The 17,452-nt window shown below is 32.2% G+C and overlaps 4 protein-coding genes across 7 annotated transcripts; 2 read left to right on the top strand and 2 right to left on the bottom strand.

The window, feature by feature from the left end:
- Nucleotides 1,758-3,291, top strand: LOC109363156 (zinc finger CCHC domain-containing protein 10-like). 3 transcript variants are annotated; one of them, XM_019609308.1, is made up of 2 exons: nucleotides 1,758-1,804; nucleotides 2,217-3,291. In XM_019609308.1, the coding sequence occupies exon 2, from the start codon at nucleotides 2,227-2,229 to the stop codon at nucleotides 3,001-3,003; it is 777 nt and encodes a 258-aa protein (XP_019464853.1). In that variant the 5' UTR covers nucleotides 1,758-1,804; nucleotides 2,217-2,226; the 3' UTR covers nucleotides 3,004-3,291. The 3 variants fall into 3 exon arrangements, with proteins under 3 accessions (XP_019464853.1, XP_019464844.1, XP_019464863.1); XM_019609299.1 differs by having other exon boundaries at nucleotides 1,788-1,804; nucleotides 2,131-3,291; XM_019609318.1 differs by lacking the exon at nucleotides 1,758-1,804 and adding an exon at nucleotides 2,100-2,113.
- On the bottom strand, nucleotides 4,724-5,202 carry LOC109363169. Its single transcript, XM_019609331.1, has one exon. The coding sequence runs from the start codon at nucleotides 5,141-5,143 to the stop codon at nucleotides 4,886-4,888; it is 258 nt and encodes an 85-aa protein (XP_019464876.1). The 5' UTR covers nucleotides 5,144-5,202; the 3' UTR covers nucleotides 4,724-4,885.
- LOC109363178 (probable bifunctional TENA-E protein) lies at nucleotides 6,122-7,874 on the bottom strand. The gene is made up of 3 exons (XM_019609342.1): nucleotides 7,699-7,874; nucleotides 7,212-7,429; nucleotides 6,122-6,652 (listed from the first exon to the last, which is right to left on the bottom strand). Exons 1-3 carry the CDS (start codon nucleotides 7,837-7,839, stop codon nucleotides 6,340-6,342), a joined length of 672 nt encoding a protein of 223 aa, XP_019464887.1. The 5' UTR covers nucleotides 7,840-7,874; the 3' UTR covers nucleotides 6,122-6,339.
- On the top strand, nucleotides 11,876-17,105 carry LOC109363185 (vesicle-associated protein 1-2-like). 2 transcript variants are annotated; one of them, XM_019609354.1, is made up of 8 exons: nucleotides 11,876-12,045; nucleotides 12,175-12,245; nucleotides 12,474-12,555; nucleotides 13,897-14,012; nucleotides 14,152-14,316; nucleotides 14,405-14,458; nucleotides 15,011-15,088; nucleotides 16,748-17,105. In XM_019609354.1, the coding sequence occupies exons 1-8, from the start codon at nucleotides 11,994-11,996 to the stop codon at nucleotides 16,865-16,867; spliced, it is 738 nt and encodes a 245-aa protein (XP_019464899.1). In that variant the 5' UTR covers nucleotides 11,876-11,993; the 3' UTR covers nucleotides 16,868-17,105. The 2 variants fall into 2 exon arrangements, with proteins under 2 accessions (XP_019464899.1, XP_019464908.1); XM_019609363.1 differs by having other exon boundaries at nucleotides 14,408-14,458.

Here is a 17,452-nt window from a genome sequence, read left to right on the forward strand (position 1 = left end):
AATACTGCTACATGTTCAACTTGAACTTTCCAGGATTTCAATTTCATGTTTTTTTTAGCATTTACCAATATGTGGTGCTTTCATATATCTCCAACTCCAACTTGTTTATCTCTGCTAGTTCTGCACTGTGAAATTTGCACTAAATATTCAATTTTAATTGTCTATGTTGTGATAAATATTTGGGAACCGTGAAACTTTGCACCTTTGATTATTTTCTGTGCTTCTTACACAGTTTATAATTTTTTTATAAACCAATCAAAAGAAGTAAAAAACATGTTTATATTTTCGGTTTATAATATCACATTTATATATATACCAAAAATATGCTTTAAGGGCGGCTACGACATATATTAGAAAGTAACAACACCATTCATTACCTAGTAATAGTACAAATAGAGGATTTAAGGCAAACCACAAAAACCCCTTTTTGTTTGAGAGAAAATGTATGCAATTGGGTGGATAAGTGATGAGAACAAAGTATATCCTGATATAAAAAAGATAAATTATCTCTTATGGTTAATAAAATTATGACATGTGTTCTATTTAATTATTTTTTACAAAAATATTTTTAAAACTAAGCAAAATAGTATATATGTTATGTTTTTAATGACCGGAGGGATAATTATTTCCTTATTATGAGGAGATAGTCATAAGTTATATATACTTTTAGTGTATTATATGTTATGCTCTTTTTTATTTCCTTTTGATGAAATATGAAGTTCATACTCAAACATCAAACTAAATAATGGAAACAGAGAAGTCTATCTTTTGAAATCAGAGAAAGCAGTAGAAAAGGAAGAATGATGCAGAAAGTCTATCATTAAAATTTTTTTTTTTTTTTTTTTTAAGTATGTGTCAATTTTTTAATGGCTTGGGACATAATGACATATAAAAAATGGTACAGATGATCTGCGTCCGAATGATGCAAAGAGAATCATTTATCACTAAAAACTTTGTTATCATATACCAAATCAATCAAATTTCACCATATAATATAAAAAAGTTACTTTATATTCTTGTGATTTTTTTTAACTTTCAATTGAGTTGAGATAGAATAGTACATGAAAAAAAGTGGAAAAAGTAATCTCCATTCACCCTTCAGTTAAATTTTGTACAAAGATTATCCTCCGTCTAATACAACAATTAATTTGTTCAAAGGGAGAGAATATGCATAAATGATGTAGTGAAGGAAATTTAAAGTAAACTAAGCGAGCAAGGCTCGCTTAAATATCAAAAAGACAAAAAAATACTTCCTTATTAAATCTTAAAAAGAGTTCGATTCCAAGGAAGAATAAATCATAGTACATTTTGAAAGACATGAGTTTCTTATTAAAAAATAGATATAGTCTTTGTAGTACAAAAAAAACTTATTTATGTAAAAGTATATTTAAATGAGTTAAAAATCAATGGCTGAATTTTATTGAATTAAATTACAAGCTACTTCATTTTTTTTCTTCAATTTTAGTGTGTATAAAAAATATATGGTATTTTTAAAAGGGATGAGATCCACTATTGTAGTAGCAACTTAAAAACCATCTTATAAGTTAATAATTAGATCCCATAATTATAAAAAGAGTGTAAAATATATACTGACGATGTAAAAATTTATACACATGCACTTCATCATCCACCATTAAAAATTAATAGTAAATGATATAATACAGTGTATAAAACTCATACTCTGTCACTGTATACATTTTTTTTCTCTTATAAAAATAATAATATATAAAGTGAAAACAGATAATAAAAGAATGAGTAATTAAATAGGAACCCTAATTGCGAATCGGCCTCACCTCCCACTCAGGTATCTATGATTTCGCTATTTCACGTTTGTTATTGATCATGTCAAAATTCGTTATGCGTTTTTAGGTTTTCTATTGTATCATCGATCGTAGTAATTTTCCTTGCGCTGAACTTTCGTAACTCTATTTTTTCTGCAATTGTAATGTTACTCTTACATATGCATATTAAAATGCTTCGCCCTGTTGGATCATGTGGTTTTATGTTTTTGTTGATTCTTCCTTTGTACTTGTTTTCTATTTATTTGTAGAATTTTAATACTATAGATGAAATTATCACAATGATTAGATAAAAATTAGAATGAATGAATTTGGTAATGCTTAATATCAGGTTTCGGATTTCTATTGAATGCAATTAGTTGTCTGGGAACTTTGATGCAATAGAGGTTGTATTTTATAAAAGCTATATTTTGTCAGGATATAGAACATGTCGAGTAAGAAGGAAGAGAAATCTCAAGCTGCAGCTGAAAGAATCAAGGCTGCAGCTTTGACTGCTGCTAAAGGTCTTAGTCGTGCCCAGGCCGAAAGGGCAGCGACCGCGGCTGCCCGAAATGTCAATGCTTATGGTCAGAAGGAAGAAGGGCCTAGCAGATGGCAGGAGAAGAGGGAAGCTAAGAGGCAGATGTATTTGATGAGTACTGAGAAGGCTGTCAAATTGGGTGAAAGAAAAGACCTGAAGCCTACAATGTCAGCTACGGGTAGCACGGCTCAGTGCCAAAAGTGTTTCCAAAGTGGCCACTGGACATATGAGTGCAAGAACGAACGGGTTTACATTTCAAGACCATCCAGGACCCAACAACTTAAAAATCCTAAATTGAGGGCGAATGTGTCTGTGACTTATGATTTGGATGATACTATTAATCCTGATGCTAAGGAGGAAAAGGCTAAAGTGCGTTCTAAAAAAACCAAAAGGAAACATCGGTCTGACTCTGATTCTGGTAGTGACAGTGAGGATTCAGTTTTTGAGACTGATAGTGGCAGTGGTTCATCATCAGTTACGGGATCAGATTCTTCTTCAGAAAGTAGTTCAGGTTACAGTTCATCATCTGATTCAGAGGAAGAAAGAAGGCGGAGGAGGAAGAAGAAGCAGAAGAGAGGAAGACGTAGTAAGAGGTACAGTTCTTCTTCAGAGTCATCTGATTCAGACTCTGATTCAGCTGATAGAAGCAGCCGGAGAAAGAAAAGGCATAGCCGAAGACGCTGAATGAGACTGGAGAGCTTGTCGATCCCGTCAAGAGCTGCCAGCTCCAAGATGCAATCATTAAGTTTAAGATATGGTGCTTATCATGACATGGTACTGTAGAATAAGGTTTGCTATATTTGTTTGGCATTTATCTCTGTTCTTTAGCTACTTTATCATCCAGAAAATACTTGGTAGTTAGATTTGATCTTTCTCGATAAACTTTATGGATGTTTTCCCAACCTATTGTGAGATGTTTAAGCAGTTGAATGGTTTTTTGCACTTGATACAAGCTCATAATGCTCTGCCATACTCAGATGCTCTTATTTACATCTTAATTCCTTAATCCTTTATTGTTCTAGTCTTTCACAACCTGTCGATTCTTAAATATGAATTTCCTGCATTTATGTGACATCAAACCAGTTGAGCTTGAGAAAATTAAATAAGGGTTTCAATGTGCATGTTAGTCATGGATCCTAAAGCAGCTTTTAGAGAGCTTGAAGTTAGGTGTGCCTTGAGAGGAACATGGCTTTTTTTTATAGATACAATGCAGGGAAAGAAGAAATATTGAGTGGGTGTAAATGCAAAGATAGTGAAGGGAATAATTTTAAGTTAGACAGCCTATTCTAGATAGGAAAGTTGAACGAATATAAAAAGGAAGATTGTAATTCACACATCTAAAGTTGTGTAACTTGGTGTTGATCAGGAGGAATCAATGCAAAGGTGATAATATGTAGGTTTCACTGATATTCCTTTCATCCTTTGGATGATGTTATAATAAGATCTTCTCTGATAAACCAGGCTGGTTCAACTTCTTGGAATGTGTTTGGTTTCCCATTTTACCAACTTAACCTTTGCTTTTCCATGTTTGGTTATTTGTTTAAAATCAGAACTGATGACCTCTGTTTGAAAAGAATTAATTTGAAGTTGCTTTAGCAATAGAGTAAGAATAGATGAGTAACAACTCACCAAAGTTATTACACTCAAATTATGATTTTGTATTATCACAATGTTATATCATTTGGATTTAATATATACATATAAAGGTGTAAGTGTTTTTTACACTGTCATCACATCATCTATGTTTTATTATTTTAACGAACTTCTCAAGCTACCCACATTTTTATCTCTAACTGGTTTTTTCTATTATATGAACATTGGACACAGCCTTTTCCACTTTGAGGGAAATGAATTCACTGACTTTGAAACCGGAAAAGTTACCATAACACTGGTTATTATGTATAATACTTTAAAATTTGATCTCAACAAATCATAATCAAAACACAACGGATTTAAATAATCCAATTTTCATCAACAGTGCATATCACTGAAAGTAGGGATGACCTTCCCACCTCAGTCACAAAATCCACTTCCATTTATGAGTTGCTACCTGCAGCTACAGCAGTAGCAACCGTGCTTTTTTACAAGCACACATGATTATGATTTGTTGAGTGTATATTTGTGATTAAGCAATTTGGTGTTGGAAATGCTCTTTTCCCTTTTTATGCTATGCAATTTTGGATGGTGAACTATAATTAGATAAAACTTTGATCTTGGTGGTGCTAGATTACCAGAGATAATTGATTATAGATTGTTTAGATGGTTAGTTAGTTGATTCTAGTTTGAGTCATATCTTATTCTCATTTTAACCAGTTCTTCACTTTAATCAATTGCATAATACTCAATTCTTCTATCTGCCATATTTTCCAACAGTGAACATGCTAATCAATGAAGTAAAGAAGAAATCATATATGATAATAAGGCTGAAGACATTCGAGCCATGCAAAAGTTCTTATTCTTCTAGTATTATTATGTCACATACCACACTGCACAATATACATAGATTATTGATGCATTTCAAGAACTCCTAGCACCTTCATACATGGCCTTACTCCTTATGTGTGTCTTATACATTTAAGTTACCAAAGTTGATGGCTCCATTAGCATTGCCATCAGTGTAGCCTGTTTGATTACTCAGACCTTTTATCCTTTGACTTCCAGTGTTGTTATATTTTCCGGACACGCGATTCCTTCGGGACGTAGGAGTAGGAAAGGATTTCGGCGGCAGCGCTGGAGGAGCATGTTCAGTCTGATCATCTTCAATGTTATTTAGCACATCAACAAGACCCATGAGAGCATCCAGTTTCTGATGAAGGTCTGCCATGGCCTATGCTATTTTATGTATACTATCTGATTGTAGAGATTGGTTTATGTTTGAACTAAGCAAAGTCTCCTTTTATTGATGAAGATGAGGAATAATAAAAATCTAGTACATGATATGCAAAACTTAACATTGAAGCATGGACCATCTTTGACAAGAATAATCTCTCAAATAAAGTTATTCTTGGAGGAGTATCAAATTCCGTATGCAAATTGTAACTAAAGCATCTTCATCTTGACCCATTGAATATTGATTATAACTATATTGCTTGTCTTTTTCAACTACATTATTATTCGCCATTTCATAATCTCCTGCTAACTTTGAAAAGGGCAATTATTGAGACAAATTTTTAGTTGAGTGTACCCTATGACAAACGTGCAAGAATAAGCAAACAAATAGATATGCGACTAGTCTAGTGAGGTAAGACTCTATTAAATCTTCAAGTATTATGCTAAGTCTAAGGTTAAAAGTTCAATTCTTGAAGACGATACTTGTGAGAATAAATAACCACACAATCAGAACAAAAGGGATTAGATGCTTAGCCGTGGGATGAGAGATACATTTCGTTATACTAAAAAATATATGCATAGATATAAAAGTTAAGTTTTTTATAGCAACCATTAATATAGGAATCAAACAAGTTGAATTGTTTAATTCTAAATTAACAATCATGTACAATTTTTTAAGAGTCAGACTTCTCTCTGGTAATGGAAAGAAAAGTGTTGTACAAAATAAAAAGACAATTATATTGTTTTGTTTATACTTGTAATGACACTTTTATCCTAAAACTAGGTATTAAAAGATCACTTCTCTGTCCAAAATGGAGAAGATTCCTACTCAATTTTTAACTACAAAATTGATATAAGTGTGTTAAATCAATTGTTTTCACGGAACCTTATTGACAAACATCTTCTGAGATATAGCATGTCTAATACCAAAACTACCTTGGGTATAAAATTCATAGAAACGTCTCCTAATATGAAATGAAAGAATGTGATGAAACAACTTAATAATTTCCTTCTCCATTGGCTTATTTGTTTCAGAATTCAGAAATATGAATGGAGCATATAACCTGAAAATATGAAATCTACATGCTTGAGATTTTGCTGAAAAGTGACATTCCTATAACTTTTCATTATTTTCTCCAGTTCTAGTTTACTCTATTTTTCTAGCACATATGAAACATCCCATACAGTATTTTACCCAGCCCTGCTCATATTCCAAAACTCAACTTCATGCTCAAGAACACTAAGGAACATAACTTCAGCTTTTTTGAGCTCATCTTCAGAAGCCTTTTGTAAGCTCCGATCGGCAATCCTTTGCAGAGATTGGCAATACAGACCAAACCCCTCATTTCCCCATCTTGCACAAGTCTCCTTCAGTTCTGGTGGGGTTTTTGAGCCTTCTCCAAGACAGTGGGCAAAGCTCTCTTGATACACTGCTTCAGTGGCCCAAAATGCTGTAATAGCCACAGTATATTCCACTTCTGGACTCATTAAACTCTCCAGAAACCTGTCACACCAAGCACAATTCACAGCTTTAAACTGTTATAATATAGATACCTATCCTTACATTACATACTTATCAGAAAACTTTGTCATGACAGTATAACTGCTCTATGGTTCAATTAACTTTTTAGTCCCTAAAGTTTCACTTGATCTTTTTAATAGTTCCCTGTATTTATTAGAAAAATTAAGCACCTTTGTTTATATAAGCTTTTTGATTAAATCCCTACTATGTTTAAGGAATATTAGTACTTGGCCTTTCTTTCTCCCTTAACAGTAAAGAGAGAGTATAAGTGATCTAGTAAAGGATGGAAACATCATCATCTCATTATCACATCCAGTGTTAGAGACTGAGGCCACTATGCTCTTTCTAATATATATGTTGCTGCAAGTAGAATCAATATTATCAAGCACATTGTGATTCCACAAGTTATGCATGTTAAGTCTCTAGTCCCAAATTGAACCAATCTCCCATTAATCATCGAAACGAAATCGAAAAGTACAACGACAGAAACAGATATCATAACACATGAATTGAGTATGATGGAGATGATTATTAAACGTACCGGCAATAGTTAATGTTTGCCTGGTGAGGAACAACCTCAGAAAGTGAAATACCCAAGTTTGTGGCTTCTCTCTTAAACCAGTTTATCTCATCCTCCAAAGCAGCCATGCCCCCCAATATGATTTCCAAATCACCATCATCATCTGATTCCTTCCAAGCCTTAATCAGTATACTTGCCACAAAGGGTACAAAGGCTCTAACAAACAAGTAATCTTGTGCCTGTAACAAAACAATCATGCTAACACTTAATTCAAGGCTTTTTTGCTAAAATTTTTAGCTTTTTTGCTAAAAATAATCATTCTAAATTTTTTAGCTTTTTTGCTAAATCTTCTTCAAAAGATTTTCCTCTATAGTTACTCGATATACAGTCACAGTTCGTCACTTTTTATATTAATTTTATGAAACCGAATTCGATACGTGATATGTACAGTGAAAGTTGTATGATATAATAATAAAATAATATGTGATTGAAAAGGGAGAAAATATACAAGCCATGTTTTGAAGGAATGAATGTTGATGGTGGCATCACGAATACTAAGAATAAAGGGACTTCTGGTGGCTCCGGTGTAGAGAAGACGGTGGTTCTTCAACCAAGCCTCCGTCATACTCATCATATTCTCTTCATCCATTCCTTTTTCTCACTTCAAAATTTCACTTTAAGATTGTTTTCATGTTTTGGTTTAAATTCGGAAATAAATTGATTATTGCCCTATATTGGATAATCTCAGTGTCCAAAATTTCACTTTTAAGATTGTGTTTGGTTTAATTTAGGAAATTAATTGATTATTGGATTATCTATTGTTTTTCCCATAAAAACCAATTCTGACAACTTTCATTGTTTTTTATATGTAATAAATGTTATAATATTTTAGTATTGTGAGTGAGATTTAAACCTTCCATCTTTTCTTATCGGCCAACTTCTTAGGCTCTCTATTCTAACGACTTAGTATAGACACACATTTATAATAGAGAATAAAACACTATTTGAAACGTATTATAATTATCCAACTTCTTAATCACCTTATAGCTTACATTGTTTTTGAAACCATGGTACCTCTATGTATTTTAGTTTGGAGTATTAAACAACTATTTATTCGTATCAATAATGGGAAACAAATACTTCTTCAAATTTTAACATTTTTCACCCAAAAATAATGGTAGAAAAAGTTGTCTTGTTAGTTTATGACTTTGGAGAAAACAATTATATTTTTGAAAAGTAATTATGGAACAATACAGGATGGTGAATGGGGTCATTTTATTGCTATGTTGTGTTTGTGTTTATTTGTTCCTAGTAGGAGATTTGTGCGTTCGTATGGGTAATAATATGTATTGCATGAATTTAACTAAATAATAATTACATAACTTCTTAAATGAAATGTTATTGGGAAATACTTGTGATGGAAAATAATATGATATTTTTTAATAGGAGAATGGACTAAAGATTAACTCATAAACCTTGTTTTGTATATATTTGATTGTCGATGTAAAACTGTTGTAAATTGATATGATATTGAATTTGCTATTTTTAAAAAATGTAATAGTTAGAAAAAATATTTCAAACATAATGTAAAATAAGTTTTAGAATACATGTTAAAAAATTTAGAAAACTTCTTTATAAACAATATTAGTCGTTGTCTTTAATGATTTACTATCTTTGTCATGTATCAATATCTTCAAATTTTTTTTGTTCTGTACTCATGAAACAACTACATATAACTAACTATGACTGAATATTGGTCTATTTAAATACAACCTCACACTCTTTAGTGATTGACCTTGCAATTTGTTGATTGTCATAGTGTATGAAACAATTATAGGGAACTGTCTTCTGATAAGCATGAAAGGCCATGAAGATTGAGATGGTGACATTAATAACCTAGGAATGTAAGTGATATTTTCAATGTTTTTTTTCAGACATATCTTTACCTCAAGTACATGATTAGTCATCTTCGTAACCACCAACCTTGTACCGTTACATAACCATTCAGACTGATCTAAATTCCTTAACAACATAATTGGGGTGCCTACTTTCAACTTGATCTTATGATTTGGAAGGCCTGGGGTTGAAAGTGAATTTAGAAATTCAGGAGTTTATATGTTGAATGCTTCATTGTTATTAGCATGAGACATATCAACTTCATCTGAACTCAAGTATTCTTTTTCATCGCCTGTAAGTATACATTAGAATAATTATTAACATATATATTATAAATTTAATACATTTAACATAATGTGTATGTTAAATAAAATTTAATACTTTACCTGAAATTTTCATCAGAACATATTCATTGATTTGATCAACAATCTCAATTGTTGATGCAAGTATTGCTCTACATTGAAGAAATTGTTCATCCTTGTAATGTTCTTTTAAGTTTGGGTAGGTGCCATAGATTATCGCATCAATTGAGTTATCATAATTTACAATCAGAAGTTCCTCTAGGATATCAATTTCAACACAACCATCATTACGTTCAAATAATTTCTCATTTCTCATTTCCTATCTTTAGTATCCACTCAGAGAATTGCTTGATATCTGATTCATTGTCATGATTTTGTAAATGCATGTTCTTTGTAAGGGTAAACTATACATTGATGCCAAAGATAAGATGCATTAATTGTTGCATGCACAATATCTGAACGACAACCTCTAGAAACCACTGGTAATATTTGTCTAAAATAACCTCCAAATACTACAATCTTACCTCCAAACAAAATTGAGCCATTTGGTGTTCCCATGATGTCGCAAAGACTATTATCAAGTGCTTCGAAGCAAAACTTATGTGTCATTGGAGCTCATTCCATATAATTAACTTTGTTTGTTTTAATAATTCTGCAAGTTAAGTCCCTTGATGAATGTTGCAAACAGAGTTGTCAAAAGTTGGTACTGGAACTTAGAATTTAGAATGTGTTGTCCTACCCCCAGGTAATAGTAAAGAAGCTATACCACTTGAAGCCATAGTCAATACAATATGTTTTTGAGATCTCAATAGCTTGCATTATAGTCTTGAATATTTTATATTGTTCTTCTGCATAATATAAAATGAAACTATGTGTTATCATCTTATTATTAGAAATAGATTTATTAGGACTAACATTAAATAAATAATTTCGTAAGAAATTGGAAGTACATGTTAAAGATTTGAAAAGAGTATGGAAGTTTCACTTTAATTAATTTGTACCATAATTAAACTTTTGATATATTACTCTATTGTCTAATTGACTTGTTATGTACTCATTTGTGTATGACATTGAAAGATAGTATTTCAATCTCCTTCGATTTCCTTCAAGTAGTTTTTCAATCTCCAATAAAGTTAGATTTTGTAGTTGTTCATTCGTAAGCACCAACCCTATAAGTTAGTAATTGAATGTTGTTTGGATCATGATCAGCAATAATAGATATTGATTTACCATGCAAGTCGAAAAACATGTCAATAAATCACATTTATAAAAGGAATTACTTTTGCATCTTAAACATTGTATTTGATTATGGATGCCACTACAAATTCATATTGAGACATGTCATTGAGATGACATTTTTCATTAAGTTTTTCAGAGGTCGAACCCTTGTTAAAAGTAGGTAAAAATTAACTTTGATTGTATTAGAAATATATAAAAATTAAAACTCGGTAAAACAGAAATATCATTAACTCACAATATGTATATCCAATGTTCCAAACTAATCAGCAATGAACTTGATCAACACTAGACTTTCAGATAGCCTTATCTTTATTTTCAACCTTGTTGAGTTTGAATTCGGGTTTTGAATTTCTAGTTTGGATATATGTAAATCCGGCCCCAACCTGCCCTGTTGTCATTCCTAGTTATGGAGATTGGGAAATTATGAGGAGAAAAGAGTGAAAAATATGTTAGGATTTTTAAAGAAACGTATGAGTTTATTTGTTTATGTTAGATTATTTTGGTTATTTTACACTATTTTTTAAAAATATTTACCATTATATATATTTACTATAATTTTTAATATTGCATAACGTAACAAAGGTTAAAAAATATATTAAAATAAAAAGAAGGAGAAAGATAAAATTATGATGAAGTAAAATGAGAAATGAAAAAATTGAAAAAAAATAAGTCAACCCATGATTTTTGGAGCTTCTACTTTTAACTTATTTTAAAAAAAATTGAGTTTATAATCTCATTTATTCTGAAATGTAAATAATTTACATTTTAAGTACTAAAACTCAAAATTTTAATTCCTATAAAACATATGTACTAAGGGATTGCTGCTATGGAGTGTGGGAGATTATGAAGAGAACATAGAAAAGGTAAAAAATATTTTAGGATTTTTTTAACTTTTTGGATTCAAATTTATAAAAATGAGACTTAGAGATTACATCTAGTTTAATTAGCCATAGATTCAGAGTGTAATATCAATATACAAATAGTATAAAAATTTATACATATTTATTGTATTATTTATCATTTTATTTGTGTTAATTTTTTGAAGAATAAATAATAATTAAATATAAATGATAAATAATATACTGATAATATATAAAACTTATTCATGAAACCATAAATGTAACAAAAAATAAAGTAAATAAATGTAACAAAAAAGAAACTAAAAATTGGGTACGAAGGAGCAAAAGGACAAAACTAACCTCCTCTTCGATAACTCATACGCAATCCAAACACCATATAGGACAAATACACACTGTCCCACGTTGTTTTGCAAGTTGCAGTTATCTTTCTCTCTCTCTCTCTCTTTTCTCACCGGAAACACGACATTGATCTTAATCTCCGGCGATTCTCCTCCAATACCAAAGCTATGAGTTCCGGCGAGCTCCTCCACATTCACTCTCAGGAGCTGCAGTTTCCTTGTAATCCCTCTTCGATTATAAAAAGTTTACTTTTCAATGCAAAATTCGAATTTTCTCTTTATTCTCTTGTGTTCGATTTTTGCATCTTATTGTTTTGATTTCTTAATTTTTTTGTGTTTGTGGAAATAGTTGAGTTGAGAAAGCAGATCTCGTGCTCTTTGCAGTTGTCTAACCAGACAGATAATTATGTGGCTTTCAAGGTTCCAATTTTATTCTTCATGTTTCTCTCCTTAATTTTCATTTTTATTTTGTTAGTGAGTTTAATTATTATGTTATGGAGACTTATAATAATGACAAAAAATGTATAACAGTTTTTTTGCTTATTAATCATCATCGACTTTTAAATATATAACTAATATAAGTGTTACACTCACAGTGCATGTATGTTATGATAATTTTGATTAGTTGTGAAATTCATGGTGTTGTAGGTGAAGACAACAAATCCCAAGAAGTATTGTGTTAGACCTAACACAGGAGTTGTGTTGCCAAGGTCTACATGTGATGTCATAGGTTTCTCTCTCTCTCTCTATGTTCCATGCTTTCCTCAGTCTTCATCTTGCATACAAAAACACATAAAGGCATTAAAGTGCTACTTGGTTATATATGGTGAAATATTTCTAATCAGTAGTTTATTTTTGGGAGGTGGATTACACCTACCTCCCTCGTGGTTTGATTTAAGAGTTTAAATGATTGTGTTCTAACTGTTATTAGATCATCCACTATTGATAAGTGTCGGTGCTTAACCCATTTATTCTTGAAATAAACACCCTCTTAGAGGACTCGCAGGTAATTTCAAATGTCACTCCTTCAAGGGAGGTTTCTGTAATTGTTTGTGTGCAAATTTTTTAACTACCGTCCTTTTACTTATTGAGCAGTGCAGTAAGAATCTTACGATCCGTAGATCAAACAATGCATATCGTTACGAGAATTGTTTCCAGTCCAGAATCACAGCGTGCAATCGCCTCCGGAATTGTGCAATTCTTGCCGTCACGGGTTGAGAAGAAGCCCAACTGGGTCATGCGTCCAGTTTGTTGAAAACCCTAGAAATCCTTTCTTATAACCTCATAAACTTAATTAAACCATGAGCAGTAGTTGGAAATCCGATTTTTTTTACTTGTATCAGTGGCTGTGTGAAAAGAACATAATGCGGTTTTACACTAAAAAATGGGCGAACAGTGGGGGTTTGGGGGAAAACTTCTTTGCCTTTCCCATTACTGCTTCTCTTCTCCGAAATGGTCAACAAAAAAGAGAGAGCATTTGATATAACATGGTCTCACTGTGAGAGTGTCCCACCAAAATAGACTTCTTGTGAAATTTAAACATTGTTCACATACTTGTTGGGGTGGGGTTGGAAGGATGAAATATCACCTTGCTGCGACAAATCAAAATGTAAGTCCTTGTCCGAGTGTGAGTGTGAGTGTGGGACAGATGAGGTTAAAGCATTGATTGTGAAACTGCTTGAAGAGAAGTTGAAGATATTGATGGAGATGGGGAGGAAGAAGAGCTTTTGATAATCAACAAGGAGGGTCAACTCAATGATGCTGATCTTGGAATTTAGGATGTTGTTTTTCTATAATTTGGTATTATTTTGCTATTTTGATTGGAGTATTATGACTTGGAAGTTGGAACTTGTGTAGTTGTGTTATTTTTCTATTGTAACTTATGGAACTTGAACTTATGTTATTTCGTATGGTATTTTTGTTATAAGTGTAATGGCTAATATTATAAATTATTTTAGTATGTTTTATTATTGATCGTGAATCTCATGATTGACGATATGATACAATTCATGTATGATTCACAATACTAACTACCTTGGTATTGACTATCGTGTGTTATTTATATTTTCAGTAACAATGCAAGCCCAAAAGGAGGCACCTCCTGACATGCAATGCAAGGATAAGTTTCTCCTTCAAAGTGTAGTCGCAAGCCCTGGAGTTACCACGAAAGACGTCACTCCGGAAATGGTAAACATATAACAAACAACAAACTGTTTCTTGATAGAATAGCTATATGTGTCATGTCACATATCTGCTATAACACCATATCGGTCTATTTTTACTCACCTTTCATAACTGAATGGTTTCCTGTGCTCGTTGCTTATAGTTCAATAAAGAATCTGGTCATGAAGTGCACGAGTGCAAATTGAGCGTTGTTTATGTTGCTCCTCCACGACCACCGTCTCCAGTTCAAGAAGGATCCGAAGAAGATTCTTCACCTCGTGCATCTGTATCAGAAAATGGGCATTCAATTGCCACTGAATTTACAGCTGTGAGAAACTAATCAGTTGGTTTGCTTATATATCCATAGAAAAATCTTTATGTTCATCGTAATTAATAGCTGTAATAAACATGAACTGCAGGCTTCAAAAGCTTTTAGTGAGCAGGTTGAATATCAGGATACTTCTTTTGAGGTGACATCTATATCCTATGTTGTTCCTCTTTGACATTTAGAAGGATATCTTGTTCACTCCCTAGTTGTAGTACTTTCGCGCTTTTTCTCTAATACGGCTATTTTTCAATTGATGGGGAAAAACTAGCAGTTTACACTAGAGTTCATATGCATGACAGAATACATTTTCAATTAGGGAAAATTAATCAACCGAAAAATCATGCAATCATAACTCCATTAGTTGAAAAGAAGTTTGTATATCCATGGAGTGATAATCTAAAGACCATGCTGATTCATGTTTACTTTAATGAGACTGGAATCACTTTTCAACTGTTTTTGAAATGCGCAAGTTTGTAATTTTCCATGGTTGGTGTACTGACTTATACTGAACTGTTTCAAGGTTATTGATTCATGAAACTTATTTACGACGAAAGTGTATAATTAGATGTAGTTTTCTGGTAGACCTTATTGCTTGTAGTGGTAATCCATACTACTACCAATGAGAAAAGCTTAGGATTGCTTAGATGTGGTTTTAGAATAATTGGGTCTCATTTTGATTTTCGTATTATTTCAGGCAAGGTCTCTTATTTCAAAGGTGACTGAAGAGCGGAATTCTGCGATTGAGCAAAATAAAAGGCTTCGGCAAGAACTGGTATGGAATTTACTCCGAAAAAGTCTTTTAAGTATGCTTTGATGCTTGTAATCTTGGATGTTTAGGTAAGTAATCTTGATGATTATCATATCGAATCAACCTAAGATGACCAACCCACAAAATTATTATACTATTATGGTATTTCTACTAAATTGTTTTCACAAAGTGCACTCATAGTGAAAGTAACATTGATATTCCACTACGTGACTGTAGTGTGAAGCTGTTAGGATGAACTGAATTTACTTTCAATCTCTTTATGTCTGTATTTAGAGTTAGGGAAAAACTGATGCCATGTTAGTCATGTTTTCACGAATCAAGTGTATCTGAATATCTTAAATGCATTTTTTGATTCCTAATCATAAAATGTTCACGAAAGTGAAGCCAGAGGAAAACGGGACATGCTATTAGCTTTCTAGTTTCTGAAGTAGTAGCTTTTAGGATCACAAGAAATAGTAAACTGTGACGCTATGAGCTCCCCAAAGCTTTTCGTCCAGTTCATGTTATTTGTAGGTTTAGTTCAATATTCATTTTCCTAAGCTGAGAACATTAGTTTGGTTGGTGTGTAGTTCGAAATCAACGGAAGCAATCCGAAGTTTAACTACCTTTTTTACCTATGAAATTATATTTTCCCTTTTGTTACATATTCTTTCCAGTTCCTTAAAGTGTGCCTGCTTGTTAGAAGATATAGAAAGAAGATATGTTTTGATGCCTTGTTGTATTGTCCTTAGAGTTATCAATTTCTCATTCTTTAATTGAGTATGACTAGTATAATTGTAACACCCTAATTTTCGGGACAAAATATATACATTCCATACTCATAAAAAAGTACATAATCAATAAAAGTCTCTTAAAATAAAGTTAATTATATCTCTTGAAAATACACTAATTTTTATAATGACACTGGGAAAACAGTGCACAAGTCCCATTCAACTTAATACAAAGTCTCAAAAATAATTTATTAACTAAATAGTAATTTATAAACATGTCAAGTGTGACCCCATGAGAACGAGTCTTTAACTCGATTCAAAGTCATACTCTTTAGACACCTAATCTATAATTGTCAAAAAACTAGCATAGTGAGATAAAAATCCCAAACACTTTTGAAAACTTTCAAATTATGACTTTTCTGGCCATCATAAGTAGAGAAAGTCTCTATAAATAACAATAATAATAGTAATATGGACTAATAATCATATTACATCATCTCTTACTATAATGAATAACTAATGAAATATATTTTAAATAGATCAATTTGAATATAAGTCAGACACATAATAATAGCTCAGCCAATTTGCATATGACCTTAATTGCCTCCAACCCACAGGTCATGATTAAAAGTTTGCACATAACACACTTGTCGGAGGTACTTGCCCTCGACAGTCAATAAAATCGGATCATAAATCCCCTTAACAATTATCACGATAATTGGGTTGCAGGAAAACATGTATAACCCAACAAATCATTATAGTCATATTGTGATTAGAACAACATTTAAACTCAGTTTGATTTCTATTTCTAGGCCAACTGATTAGAACAAAACACATAATAGATGTAAAGAGGAACAAAATATCATTAAGGATTGAATCATATTGTGATTATTTGGAATTTATGATTTTGATGGAAACATTTATGAATTTGCTTGGAATCTTCTATGCATAGGAGGTTTTGAGGCGTGAAGCCGACAGAAGCGGTCGTGGTATACCATTTATGTATGTAGTTCTTGTTGGCTTGATTGGCATCATTTTGGGTTTCCTATTGAAGAGGACCTTGACATGGTGACCTATGTAATGACCAGCTCCGAAATATGATCAATTGTAGAAAATAAGGAAGAAGAAAAACATGTAATGTTAAGAAACCAGTTGTGGCAGTATGTGGTATGTTAAATATGAAAATATGGATATCTCTATCAAATCTTATGTTGTAGATTTGTTGATAAAGTTTGTAGCATAATGGAAACTGTGTTGTTATATGGTACAGGTGATTAATATTTTAGCAGCTACTATTAGCATCTTTTGGTAGGTCTCAATTGCCTGCTCCTGTCATGTTTTTTTGTATAACCAAATGTATCTTTTTACCCTATCAGTAAAAAACTAATCATCATTTTAGGATGTGTGATTGTCTCTCCCGACAAGTGTTGCTCTCAGGAATCGAACATTTTACCTTTTGGTCTATCTACACTCCAGTGTGACCTTATATCATTAGACTAACGTCTTTGGTCTATCCTTTCATGTTGATTCATGAGATTAGGGTGTGTATTGGTTGTTTCTAGGAACAACTTAGTCATGTTTTATGTGGGCAAATCAATGATATGAAAACTAGACTGGAAAATCTGATTGGTCATACTGCTGACAGACCTTGCAAGTG

The sequence above is a fragment of the Lupinus angustifolius genome, chromosome LG01, assembly GCF_001865875.1.
Source record: "Lupinus angustifolius cultivar Tanjil chromosome LG01, LupAngTanjil_v1.0, whole genome shotgun sequence".
NCBI lineage: Eukaryota > Viridiplantae > Streptophyta > Magnoliopsida > Fabales > Fabaceae > Lupinus > Lupinus angustifolius.